Here is a 13,173-nt window from a genome sequence, read left to right on the forward strand (position 1 = left end):
CTTCGCATGGCTTCGCCGGCTAGCGAGCGTTGAGTCGTTGTGTGAGCCGCCCTCACCGCCCCCCTCTCGGCTTCCTCCTTTCCGCATTCACTACGGCTTTGATTTTTCCCAGAGTGCACTGCGACGACCGGAAACGTTTGTACATTTCCTGTTTGCGACGGCGAAAACGAAACTGACGGAGAGAGCGCGCGGCGCGAGAGCGCGTGCGAAGCGACGTTTCGGATAAAACGGCGTTGTTGGAAGAGCCGCACGGCTGAGTGTCAAAAGCGATGCAAGTAAAAGAACTTCCCATCGTTCCCAAGTACATGATTAAAAGTCGGTTCAAATTAATCCACCCCGCAAACGAAGCGTTCGGGGAGAAATTTGAGCGTTGGCGTTTATCAATCGAGCTCCCCCCCCCCAATCACAATAATAATAAAAAACAATCCTGTTACACCGCGTAAAGTGATTAGCAGATACACGCGAAACCCCGTATCGGAATATACAAACCGAACAAATATAGTCGCTATCCGATTGTTCCTTTTATCAATAGTGGGCAAAAAATAATCTCAATTTGAAAAGGTTAGAAAATAACAATTGTATACACAAGTCAACATAGTATCATCGGACTGGATAAAAAAAAGCTCAAAACCGGAGACAGTGAAAGGAAAACAAGTGTATAAAGCCGTCGATGCAATAAAAATTTTGGTTGACAGTAGCGCCCGAGTTTCGCTTACTTTTCGCTGCCCCCGTTTTAGCGCTGTATTTTTCTTCCCATATAGTCCTGAGCCAGCTAGCCCAAACCCCTACTCGGATACAAGAATCGAGTAAGTCAACATCAAAGAAAGAAAAAAAAAAACTCACGGGTTGCTGTGTGCCTAGCGACTACTAACAAAGGACGAAGTTAAAAAAATAAGTCGCTTTCCACGCCCTGTAGCGAGCTAAGCAGAGCTCCGAATCAAAACATGACGAACTGCCCTCTCACGCAAAAAAAAAAAAAAAGAGAAGAAAGCTGTGCAGGCACACCGAAGGGACATCCAGTTATTTGTAATGCTTTTTCTTGTTCGTTTTTTTTCTTCGTGGGAGTGTGAAAGAAGTTGGGGGGGGGGGGGGGGCGCAAACGGCGACGCCGGTATAGTGACTCGGCTCGAAAACTAAACTCACGGCTGACGTTTACCGTCCCTATAAGCTAAAAAAATGAAACATGAAAAATGAAACATGAAAGACACCGAGAATGCTGCTCAAGCCTAAATTTACGTCCTACTCTTGCTGCAGCACCTTCAACACCTCGTTATTCGAGTTAAGAAGACTATCTACCGCATTTATTCAAATATAGGGCGAGGCTTCTTCTTTTTTTTTTTTTTTTTTTTTCAGAATCCGTATTCTCAAAGTCATACCTCGCCCTACATTCGTAGCTGAGCATATATAAATGGCGATTTCTTTTACTCATCCATACTGCACCCTCGCCTTGTAATCGTGACCGCTTTATAATCGAATAAATACGGTACCTCTTTCGCCTCCCAAGGAAAAAAATACGGTGAAAGTAAATAGGTTACAGCTCAGTGACCACGTACCCGATGCGTGTCGACTCAGCACACCAATGTCAAGCCCGCACATTTTTGTGGGAAATGAACCCGATTTCGGAACAAAATTTGCAAAGCCCGCACGAACTGAAGCCAGAAACAAAAAGAAAACACGACGAAGCAGACTGGTGGCGCTCGCGGAATTTCATTTCGCTTTTAAAAGGCGGAGTGGGTAAAACGGACACACCAAAAAACGAACGTAAGAAGTGGTAAATGATAGCGAAATAAAACAATACAAAATATGCGGCCACCTTCGCAGTCGAGATGCGAAGAGTGAGGAAACAGCGAAGCTGGTGGTCATCACGAGCTTTAACTTGGCTTTTCTTAGGTGTACCCATCTTATAAGTAGGTCGAACACCGATGCCGTTCAGCGCACGCCGTCTCTCTCAACTAGGAGAACACCTGCACGTCATAGCTTACGTCATCGCTGGGCACAGCCAATCCCCGAGGCGCGCCTCCCCACCCCAACATCTGTCCACTTCAAATCAGCCAAAGTCCAAAACCAACGCCCGCGCTACGAAGTGGAATGCTGAGCGCCCGGATGCGATGACAGCGCAATCGGACGGACGCCGGTTTCATGGCTCTAAGGACCCAGGTTCGATTCCGACCACGGAAAGCGTTTTAATGAGTAGCATCCTTTGCCGAGTACCTCCACAGCCAGGACCGTGTAACGCCCTGCGTTTTTACAATAATGCAAATTTCGACGCAGTTCCACCTTCAATCGTTATAATAGCGTAAATGGAGGTAATTGGTAGAATAAAATTTTGAAAAACCAAGAAGGAGGAGGAGGAATAACATTTATTTTTAAGGGAAAGGGGAGGGGGAAAGGAGAGAGGGTGGTGGCCTCAGTCCAGGCCGCCTTCAGGCCCCCCAGCAGCCCTCGCCCGGGAGATCAGGTACTCCTGATCCTCGAGCTGGAAGCTGGTCAGCCTGTGCTCCCACTGCTCCAGTGTAGGTGATGGAATTGGGTTGGGATGTTTGGCGCACTCCCATACGAGGTGATAGGTGGTGTTTGGTGTATTGCATGTTGTGGAGTTGTAGGGAAAAACAGTTGGTGAAATATGATGCAAAATTGCCATGTTGTAGTAAGTCTGTGTTTGGATTCTGCGCCAAATTCGAGAGTCTTTTGTATTGAGTAATGGGTGAGGAGGAGGGTAAAGGAGGCGCTCCCGGTGATACGTAATGATATAAGATGTCCGTGTATGTTTGTGGGATTGACTGGCTGGGCGAGGCGAGTGGAGGTGTGTCGTCGGCCTCCCTTGGGAATGCCCGGTGTAAAATGTCGCGGGCAGCGGCGTGAGCCGCCTCATTCCCCGGGAGGGAGGCATGACCAGGCGTCCAAACAATGTGAATGGTCGGGAGAGTTACAAGATAATTATTTAAAAAACTGCGAGCCGCGTAACGCCCTCCATTTTCACAAAATGCAGATTTGGCGGGAGTAACACCTGTAATCGTTATAATATCGTAAATGGAGGTAAATGGTGGAACAAAATTTTGAAAAACCAAACATTTGGCTGCAAAGAAGAAAGCGGACTCTAGACAGGTGGCATAAGAATGCTACGCAGTAGTAGACAACGCTCTGAATTTCTGAACATTTTAACACGAAAGTGTTTTATTCCCTGATACACGAAGATTTCGCTGACGTCATATCCGTCACGGAAGTGACGCCTGTACAACGAAGCAAGCGGCCTGTAAAGGGTGCACCCCTGCACACAGGGTCTTCTTGCGGGGAAGCAACCTTAAGTACTAAAGAGTACAAGGTTTTTAGGTACCTATACTTGAAAAGCGTGGACACGCAGTGGCTAAGGAAGACTAGTAGGCTAACGATGAAATAGGGAAAGAACAGTGGAGAATCCAAAACAGCCAAGGTAACCAAAAAAGAGGCAAGGCAGATTGAAACGAATAAATGGAGGGAAAAAAATGGAAGCTAAAATGTCATTAGAGATGTACAGGGCTGAGAAATTGAACATCAGAAAGGAAAATTTCTACGATAATTCCCAGGGCAGTGCTTTGCCTTTTGAGGCTAGAGCAGGTTGCCTGCGAACTAAGAGTTTTGTGGGGAAGTATTCACAAAATGATGGGGTATGCGTGGTCTGCGGAAAAGAAACAGAAACTACGCGGCACATAGTGTTAGAATGTGAGGGTATCCATCCAAATCTACATGAAGGGAATGTCGGGCTTCCAGCTGAGCCCTAGGATTTAAGGGTATCACAGGGGAAGTTAACTTCGAGGCTGTCGAGGGGACGAAAAGAAGATTAGAATGCTGGTGGACGAAAAGCAGAGAGGGGAATATTGCCTAGGACAGCTACCACCTGTAACAGGGAAAAAAAAGTATTTCGTGCCTAATAAGCTTTAGTGCCTGCCCTAAGCAGCGCTAGTATTAAACCAAGAGTGTAAAACATGGTTATATTAGTCCTTTTTGGTAGGATGACATGTCATCACCCCGCTTCAAAGGGGAAACCAATAGCCATCATCATCATCATCATCAGTATGTTATACTGCTGCCCGGTACTGCTGCCCGGTGTCAAACACTGCGAGTCTAATCTGGACTTGCCTTTCTCCCGGCATTCATAGCACACCCCGTCATCGATCATCGCTCATCTTAGTGCGTGTGCAAATCCAGTGTTGCAATACCACACCCCTCAAGCAACCACCGCACGTTCGTCGGCCGTCCAGCGTACGTCCCTTCCGGCTTTAGTTGACATCCTCAGGACGTCCGTTTCAGAGCCGATGGTCAAATAATGTAGTCATGGACACATGAAATGCGAACACAAAAAATATGCACCAGAACACACAAATAGCGCGATTTCTTTCCATACAAGTCAAAATGACTTGTAGCCTAATTACAAAAACAAAGCTGGGTAATCTGGCATTCCTAACATACTAATAGCGTGCCATTATTTTTCAATTTTGCCTGTTCCGGTTCATATTTTCGTGTTTTAATTTCATTTGCCCATGACCGTACATCCGCGGGACGTCCGGATTTAACACTTCCGTACGTCCTTCTGGACGTCCGAAATTGGATGTATTTTGGATGCTCAGGAAAAGTTGACAGAATCACAAGTGTTATATTAACAAGAAGCATATGTTCGTACAACGAATACTATATATACCGCACAACACCAACTCACTAACCGGCAAACTAGTATACACGACCACGGTAAACTTGCTCCACACGTTTTGATAGCTTTAGTTTTAGTAATGTACAGATGAAACTTGCAATATAGAAGTCAGTTGATGTACAAAATAATTTTAACTGAAAATCAGGGGAGCTTTTGTTTTTGCATTTACATTCAATTTACGATATTTGCTGCTTTGTTAACTTTGTACGTCCACGGGCGGACGTCCTTCAGACATACGGAAATGTATATCCTTTCTACATCTTTTGCTGGATATCCATTGTACGTCCGCAAATGTACATCCAAACATGGACGTGCAGTGGCCGGCCAAACTTAATTGGCATTGGATGTAGGACTGTTTTTCGGACGTTCTACGGGCATACGTGGTCGCCCCATTCCACACGCGTCGGGAAAACCATATCTGAAATACAGTTCAACCGGCTGTGAACATCAGTCAGTAATGCGACAATAGCAAGGCTGGTCATGGTGGGGCGCTCAAAAACGTGTTTAAAAAGCGGGATATACGAATGCAGGAATGTATAGTCGTCCATACCTTTTTAACTCATCCGTGGAAGGCGTACATCTCTACGCAGAAGAAAACAGTGTCCTGTGCTGTTCGTCGCAGAAACAAGTATGAATGAGGGCGGAGCAGCGCACTGCAGTTGAAGCACAACGGCAGCACTGCAGCGACGGTATATAGACACTAAGACACCCCCCAAAGCACTACTGTCAATCACCTCTAGTATACAGCTGGCGATATGCACAGGATTGAAATAGGCTGTCATTTAACACACGTCACGTGGAAGTGCGAACTAACATTTGACTGTACGCTAGCTGCTCCCTCGAAAAGGGAGAAATTCCTACGCACAAATTCTGCAAAACTTTTGGCTATCTTCGAGCTAAGGCGGCAACGGTGTTTACAGCGATGGTTACAATTCAAAGCGTTGAATTTCAGAGCAACGAAGTAAATAAAAATTACACCCGTCGCGGCGGTAAGGTGGCTAGAACAGTGGCTAAGGCGTTGTGCTGCTGAGCACGATTCCCGGCCGCGGCGGTCGCCTTTCTGATGAAGGCGAAAAGCAAAAACGCCCGTGTGGACGATATTTCGGCGCACGTTAGAGATCCGCAGGTGCACGGTCAAAATTAATTCGGAGCCGTCTACAACGGCGGGCCTCATCGCCTGCGTTGCGCCGGCGCGTTAAAACCATACAATCAGAGAAATCAAATAAAAATAATGCAGCCCTCCATCTGACTACGACGACAGTTGAACGAGAAGCTCTTTCGGCAGGGATTCCTTGGTTGTTGTGTCGACACTGTGAACACAACAACCAAGAAACAACCGACATGGTCGCAGCAGTTTTGATTTGGAGAGGGGTGCATGAACGTGCGAAATTAGACAGAAAAATCATGCCCCCCTCCGACTAGCGACGCCGATGGTTTAACGCGAAGCTTTCTTCGTGCGAAATCAAACGGCAAAGGGTCAAAGTGAAAGCCGCTGCGATCGAAAGTCCAAACTGCATGCGAGTCAAAGTTCGAACCGTCTGCGAGTATGTCTAAACTCAGACGACAACCAAGGACATCAACCAAGGACTACATCAACCTATGTAGATGCTTCCGTGGATAGTCGTTAGTGGAGCTGTTGTAGGGCGTTGAAGTAAACGAACGCACCATACTCAAACCAGCGGCTCCTGGAGCGCATCTAAGCATCGAGAGAGCTCAGTATACTCTCGAGGTAGTCAGGTAGACATCGCCAGCGAGCGCGTGCGCGCTGGTCGCAATTTCACATCGTGGCAAGATTTTATTGCGTCAGCAATCGAACGTACGGTCATCTCGGCAAAGATGACGGCGGGAGAGGGGTACAAGGAGTGGGTAAAGGGAGGAGGGAAACGGAGCGCGGTTGGTCCAGAGGACTAGCCGCACGCGGAGAGGGCTGACGTCAAGCCGAGGCGGTGGCTCGGGCACGTTTGCGCGCGCCGCGTCGCCACTTGTGCCTGCTCATTCGCGCTGTCAAATGTAGTGTGAAGCGAGTGCAGGGCCCGATGAGTAGGCAGCAGAGGAGGATGGAACGGGAACGACGCAATGCCGAGGCTGTTGGCAGCACGTCGGCAGCCAATGCCGACGCAAAGCCAGAAATTTATACACCCCCCCCCCCCCAAAAGAAAAAGATTTCACAAACACAAGCACCCTGCCTAGGGATTTTTACACCCCCCCCCCCAAACATCCCACCGACCCCCCCCCCCCCAAAATCGAAATTCTGCATAAACACCTGCGAAAAGCGAGCAAAGGTGGCTATTGAGGCATGCAGTAAGAAGTCCGAAGGACCGAAAGAACGGCTGGCACGGTGTGCGGATACGGCGTGCGATACACGCCTAGCTACAGAAGCCGGAGTTAAGCGTGCGCGCAATGGCCCATCCCTAAATTTACGAGAAAGAGGAATGCGATTCTAACGTGTTACCAAGTGCCCCCATATAAGGAGTTTTTTTTTTTTTTTTTTCCAAAATGAGCCAAGTGCACTTTGGATGAACTTGAGAAAAACGCCGTTTTTTGCTACCGAAATAACGGTGGCACCTACTGACAATTTTCTGCCACGGTCTAGGAGAGATGAAAGGATCTTATTTGAACACTGAAATAGAAATGTGGCTGCATTACTTCCTGTAGGTACTCGGAAAGTTCCGATCTGGCACACATAGATGTGACACTCAAGATTTGACTCATTTTGAATAAGAGTTGTTTATTTCACAGGTCCTTGCTAGTGATAAGCCTCTGGAAAAGTATCACTTGAAGACTTTCTGAGCTAATATGCATAAAAGTAGTCACACCACTATCATTTTCTACCTGCAATCCCCTGCTGCACTGGAACAGAGGCCACTAGGTTCCGAGACCATTACTGAATGTGGACAGAAGCAGAGTCCCCTTGGCAACATCCACACTCTTCGTGTTCGTCAGCTGCCCTTTCTTTATTTTGGAGTCTCCAGAAAGAAAATGTCGGAAAAATACTTCAGCTCTTCATGCTGCTGCTGCCATGATTCTCCAAAATGTTTAAGGAGGATTCCCGCACGTGACGTCTAGAAGTGCAAAACATTAAAATAAAGAGCACCATTTTTTTTTCCGAGGTCCCAGAAATTTGTCCTTGGAAAATTTGTCCTTGGTTGCGAAACAAACGCTCACTTGAGAGAGAGAGAGAGAGAGAGAGAGAGAGAGAGAGAGAGAGAGAGAGAGAGAGAGAGAGAGAGAGAGAGAGAGAGAGAGAGAGAGAGAGAGAGAGAGAGAGAGAGAGAGAGACTTTTTTTGTGCCCGGTGGGAAAAGGAAGAGGTTGGAAGAGGAAAGGAAAAGGAAGAGGTACTGGCTGCCCCCCTTTAGGCGGCAGCCAGTAGTCCTTGGACCCCGGCGGCGTCTTGAGCCATCCGGACGAGTTCGACTTGCACTTCGGGATCGGAGCTGAGCAGTGCGGTATCCCACTGCTCCACGGTTCTAATGTCTAAGAAAGGGCGTCCTTTCTGCTGTACCTGTTTACTCTTGATGGGCCACGACCAAACCATGAGCTGGAGGTCCGCTCTGCCTTTACAAATTTTGCATTCAGCGCTCACTTGAGCGTTTTCTTCTTGTGCGCGCGTTTCGGCAGTGGTACGTTCCGCGCTCATTGTGCGCTACGTAGCCTAGGACCACTTCTTCTTCTAGGAACGGACCGGCCACGAATCTCTTCGCTACCGCCGTCTTCCATTTGAAACGGGAAAACTCGTCAGAAAACTGCTAAACAAGGCAAGCGGTGCTGGCAGAAGCGACGGCCATGTTGGCAGTATGATCAGTATGATCGGTATGATCCTTTCCTCCATGGTATGATCTGGTATGATCACGAGGCTAATTGCGCAGTGATCGCCCATTGGTTGAGTGTATTTGCTCATTTTGATTAGGACAAGTCACGTACTTGGCTCGTTTTTTAATCGAAATAACCCTTTCGAGTTCATGTTTCTCTGTATATTATTTCGTTTTCAACGGGTTTCATTTGAACGCTCTCTACACGTACTATTTATTACACCAAAATTTATCGTAGTTTCGGTTTCCGTATTTGGCTCATTTTGAAGCATAGTTTTGAAGGAAAAAAATCCTCACATACTATATAGCCGCTGGATGAGCTTTGCGCAGCTAATTCGGTGGGTTTAGATGCACCAATGAATCCTTTTTTTTTTTGTCTCATTCGGTCCGTTTGAGAAATTCTCAAAACAGCAGCCCTCTTTTTGGACTCTGCATACTGTACTTACGATAGGTTTACTCACAGAAAAAAAAAGTTTAATGTATGAATGAACGAATTTATTCATACAAGAGAAGTCACAAAACACATATTTAACGATTAACTTCACTTACGTATCGGTCAACCGATACGTAAGTAAAGATCGTCACTATTGTTTTTCACGTGGGTGCGACTTCTTACAATTTCTCTCTCGCTCTCTCTCTCTCTTGCACTCAACGACGTGTTTTATGAAATCGTTATTACTTCAAGGGCACATGTGTGCGGGCAGGGTGGTTTAGCCGAGACATCAGCCATAAACAATTCTCGACCTTTTCGCGTGCGGGGGTGGCAGAAATTGTTACACGTTTATACAAACTGTGTACGCGTTAATTCTGATCGAGCCAACGCGCGGTGCGATGCGAACGCGAGGCTGTTATATGTGCACATAAAGAAACTCGGTCACGCAAAACCGCCTTTAAAGAACGCGTAGAAAGCGACTTACACGTGGTTAAATTCGCCGACAGGACCGGAAGACGGCGCAAACCGTGTCAGAACTCTGGCGTGCTATTTATGTTCTTGAGCAAGGTCCAAACCGGCGCGCGAATCGGGGATGGGGCCGAACAGCTGACAACAGACAAACACAGCAAAGGAGGGAAGCACCAAAAAGAAGAAACGAGATCGGCGACAAGGCCGCACCTATAGGTGCACTACTCGATATAAAAAGTAGACCGGAGCATATCATGCGAGGCGGACGTTCCGTACGGAAATCGAATTCCAGACCTGCGGCGTCAGTGACGCGGATGTTTGCGCTACCCTGTGCAACGATTGACACATCGGCCGAAGCAGCGTAGCGCTCCAACGATATCGCGCGAACCGTTCAGGTGCTCAAAGCTTCAGCGGTTCTACGTCGAGCGTTTTTCCCTTCCCACATAAAATAAATTACGCTTAATAATCAATTTTTTTTGCGAAAGTTTTCGGGGTGAGGGTGAGCACAGAACTGAAAACGGGCGCTTCTACAGAAATGAGAACAAATAAGCGCCTGCAAAGCGCCGGCGAGGGAAGCGCGCGCGATGTCTGTGTAGGACGTCCGGCCGTAGAAGGTCAAGTCAGACGCGCGCTGCTGCCGCGATCCTTTGCGAGGCCTGCGTCAAACACTGGCAATATGACTCATTCCTGCTCGCTCTGACGGCCGGTTTAATGCGGCAACAGCGGCAAACAGACACAAATGACAAGACAGGAACGAAAACCAAGCACCCGAACACCCCAAAAACGCGCAGCGAAACCATAGAGCAGACGCGCATACACTGATGGCACGGAAACAATTTTCACAGACCTATTATTACGGAAATATTAAAATCCAACCCAAGAATAATCAAAAATACGCCAAGAACTTTCGAATCAGCCCAGAACCGGCAGGGACAGCGTCACTTCAGGGTGCGATTATCGTCTGCGAAGAGCAGACCGCTCATGTTACCGCGTACGCGTTGAGCGCCCACTTGACACACCCAGACGAGAGTAGAGGATCACGGATCGCAATTTAGGCCCACGCTAATGCACAATACGCGCTGAAAAATATGTAAACCCGAAGTCTAAACCTAAGGGGAATTAATGTAAAGTTTCTCCGGCGCTCCGTTCAGTGACACCGAAACCAGAATTACAATCGCAGCCGCTGCGACTCCGCGCCACTTCAAGATGTAGCAGAAGACACCGCTGCGGTACGGGCTGAAATACCAGATCGCGCGAAAAGGTCATTTCCTTTAGCATCTTTTTCACTTACCTGATGTAAATTGGACGAAATGCAGCGGTTCAGCGGTGTTTTGCGGGAGCTCTAACAGGTAAACATTTAGCAGTTGTTACATCCCATGCAATCGACTACAAATTTGGGCATGGGCCATAATGATGCTCCGCAGAAAAAAAATATAATACTTGTTATTAAAATAACTGCAGTCAAGTTTAATAACAAAAAAAAATTTATAATTTTAACGTAGGGTGTTGTTTATTTAAATGAAAACATTTTATTGCCATTTTCTGCGGAGCTGCTCACATATGATTGCGATTCGGCCATGGGCGGTTGCGTGGGGAAGTATTCCATTCGTCATTGATCTGTTTGTGCGGCGTCTGGTACCGCCGGAAGAATGCGGCCGGTGCTCTGTTGCAGTGCAACGAACAACGTCGCGGAAAATCGGAGTGCGCCAGTTTCCCGCTGATAGCATCGGAGTTGCCTCAACGCTTGTGCGACAGCGTCAAAATTTCCCCCGGTTACGGGCAACTCCTCTCCGGCGCCAAGTAAAACACAAACATGGCCGTCAGCGCGGAGAAAGTATGCACGCTCGTCTCGGCATCGCTGGCCTTTCTGGTGGCCACATGTCGAGCCACCGCTCCGATGGACGTCAAAATGGACGAGAAGGCCCACGGCATCCACAGGGTCGACTCGGTGAACATCCTGATCTACACTTTTCTACTCATTCTCACGGTCTGCATCATCTGGCTCTTCAAACGACGCCGCGCCCGCTTTCTCCACGAAACGGGACTGGCCATTATATTCGGTAAGCGTCTCACTGCCCAGTTGTGTGATCACGCGTCTGCGTCGCCCGTAATCGCTCGCCACCCGAGTGCTGCGCGTTTTCCCGGGCTGGCAATTAGGGGTTAAGCCGCCGCAGAGCGGTCGATCGGCGTTTCTCCGGTGACCTGTTGACGTAGATATGCTTTATGGGCGCCTGTTCTTTCTTTTTGTTTCTTCACCTTTTATTTTTGTGTGTGCGTGTCTAATCGTCTGCACCGCGCAGTGTTTCGTTTCCCCTCTGCGCCGATTGCCGAGGGTCGTGTGCGGATCGCCCTGCTCCGCGAGATAAATGACCTACGTTGCGCGCATCTGTGCCGGTACGTCGGGCGTCGCTGGCGCGCCGCGTTTTCGCCACCCCCCCTGCTGTGTCCAAAAAACACCCGGCTCGTCGACTTGGGCTCCACAGCTTGACATATCAGCTCCGTTCTGCATATCCAGCGCTTTTGCGCGGATTTCGCCCCGCCTCCCGCAGTGGCGTCGTGCGCGAAGGTTGACCGATAATTCGGATCGTCACCCTCGTCCAAACTGGCGTGATGCCCCCGGTGTAAGGGGCGTACGCGAGCCCGCGCCTCTGCGGCGTCGCCCTGACCACTGCCCGCCGCCCCGATCGGTCGAGCTCCTTTCGACGAGGCGCCTCGGCAGCTGGCGTCTTTCAGCACCGCCTTAGACATCGGCGTGTAGCCGGCAAGTGGCCGCCTGTCAGTCGATGCCGGCTTTGTTGCTGCTGCGTGTTCTCCGAAGCTCGGTCGCGGCTGGCAGCCGTAAATGCTGTGAGGACAGAATGCGACATGGAGCTTCTGGTGTCCGTGTGTTCTTATTGAACTGACCTGCGAGGGACAGCATATTCATTTCTCACTTGAAGTGTAGAACTAGGAAGGGTGTTCGGTAGTTCTTGAGATGCTGCTCCCCCTTCCTCCTACAAGAAGTGGTGCACCAGTTCAGCTTTGCGCGAAACAGTATTCACTTTGCTGTGTGCAGCGGTCAAAGATGTCCACCATCTACGCATCCACCGTTCGAGTTCAAGTACTTGCCGTTTCACACAGCTCGGAGGCGCCTCCAGTTTTGTCCCTTAGGTGACGAAAAATGGGAGGGTGCTATTTTTGTTTTGTAGCTTGCAGTGTGGCTGGCTTGAATTTGTGTATTGTATCCATTGATAGAGGTGGGCAATGTGCTTGTCTAGCATATTCGTGCACTGAAGTCTTGTCTGTATGCAGTCGTCAGTCCCAGCCTATATCTGACCCTCTCCTCTGCGCATGTGTGCGTGCACTGTCATATTTCCCTTACGTGTGCATACCCTAACAATATGCGGGACATTTGCAGGAATTGCCTGATACACAGGGCCACGTAGGCGCGGGCAGAAACAAATGCCATATTGCGGACGTTGGCTCTGTCATTTACTTTTGAAGGTCTTTCATGCAGCAAACAGGGATTGAACTTTAGGAAAGGTAAATTCAAGTTCGTTATAAGTGGGTGCCTTTTTTTTTCTGGCTGTTGTAACCTCATAAACTTGGGGCAGGGAAATTGGATGGAATTTGAAGGTTGATGTTGGGGACTAGTGAGGTTTTTCCGGAGGCTCGTTGTTGATCTTTTTTGTTTGCCATAAATGAAACAAGAAGTGGCCATGTCCAGCACTGATCCCTCTATATGCTTTCAGGTTACTCTGTATAGAGGATCTCTTCAAATTTCGATTATCTTTTGTT

The 13,173-nt window shown here is 48.4% G+C and overlaps 1 protein-coding gene across 1 annotated transcript in view; it reads left to right on the plus strand.

The window, feature by feature from the left end:
- Positions 1-10,969: 10,969 nt before the first annotated feature.
- Positions 10,970-13,173, plus strand: part of Nhe3 (Na[+]/H[+] hydrogen exchanger 3) — a 59,202-nt gene continuing 56,998 nt past the window's right edge. The window contains exon 1 of the mRNA XM_077698324.1: positions 10,970-11,456. Coding sequence (XP_077554450.1) covers positions 11,210-11,456 — 247 coding nt within the window. The 5' untranslated portion in view covers positions 10,970-11,209. The remainder of the gene's footprint in view (positions 11,457-13,173) is intronic.

The sequence above is a fragment of the Haemaphysalis longicornis genome, unplaced genomic scaffold (genome assembly GCF_048455015.1).
Source record: "Haemaphysalis longicornis isolate Haplotype H1 unplaced genomic scaffold, Haemaphysalis longicornis Haplotype H1 scaffold_2, whole genome shotgun sequence".
In the NCBI taxonomy this organism is placed as follows: Eukaryota; Metazoa; Arthropoda; class Arachnida; order Ixodida; family Ixodidae; genus Haemaphysalis; species Haemaphysalis longicornis.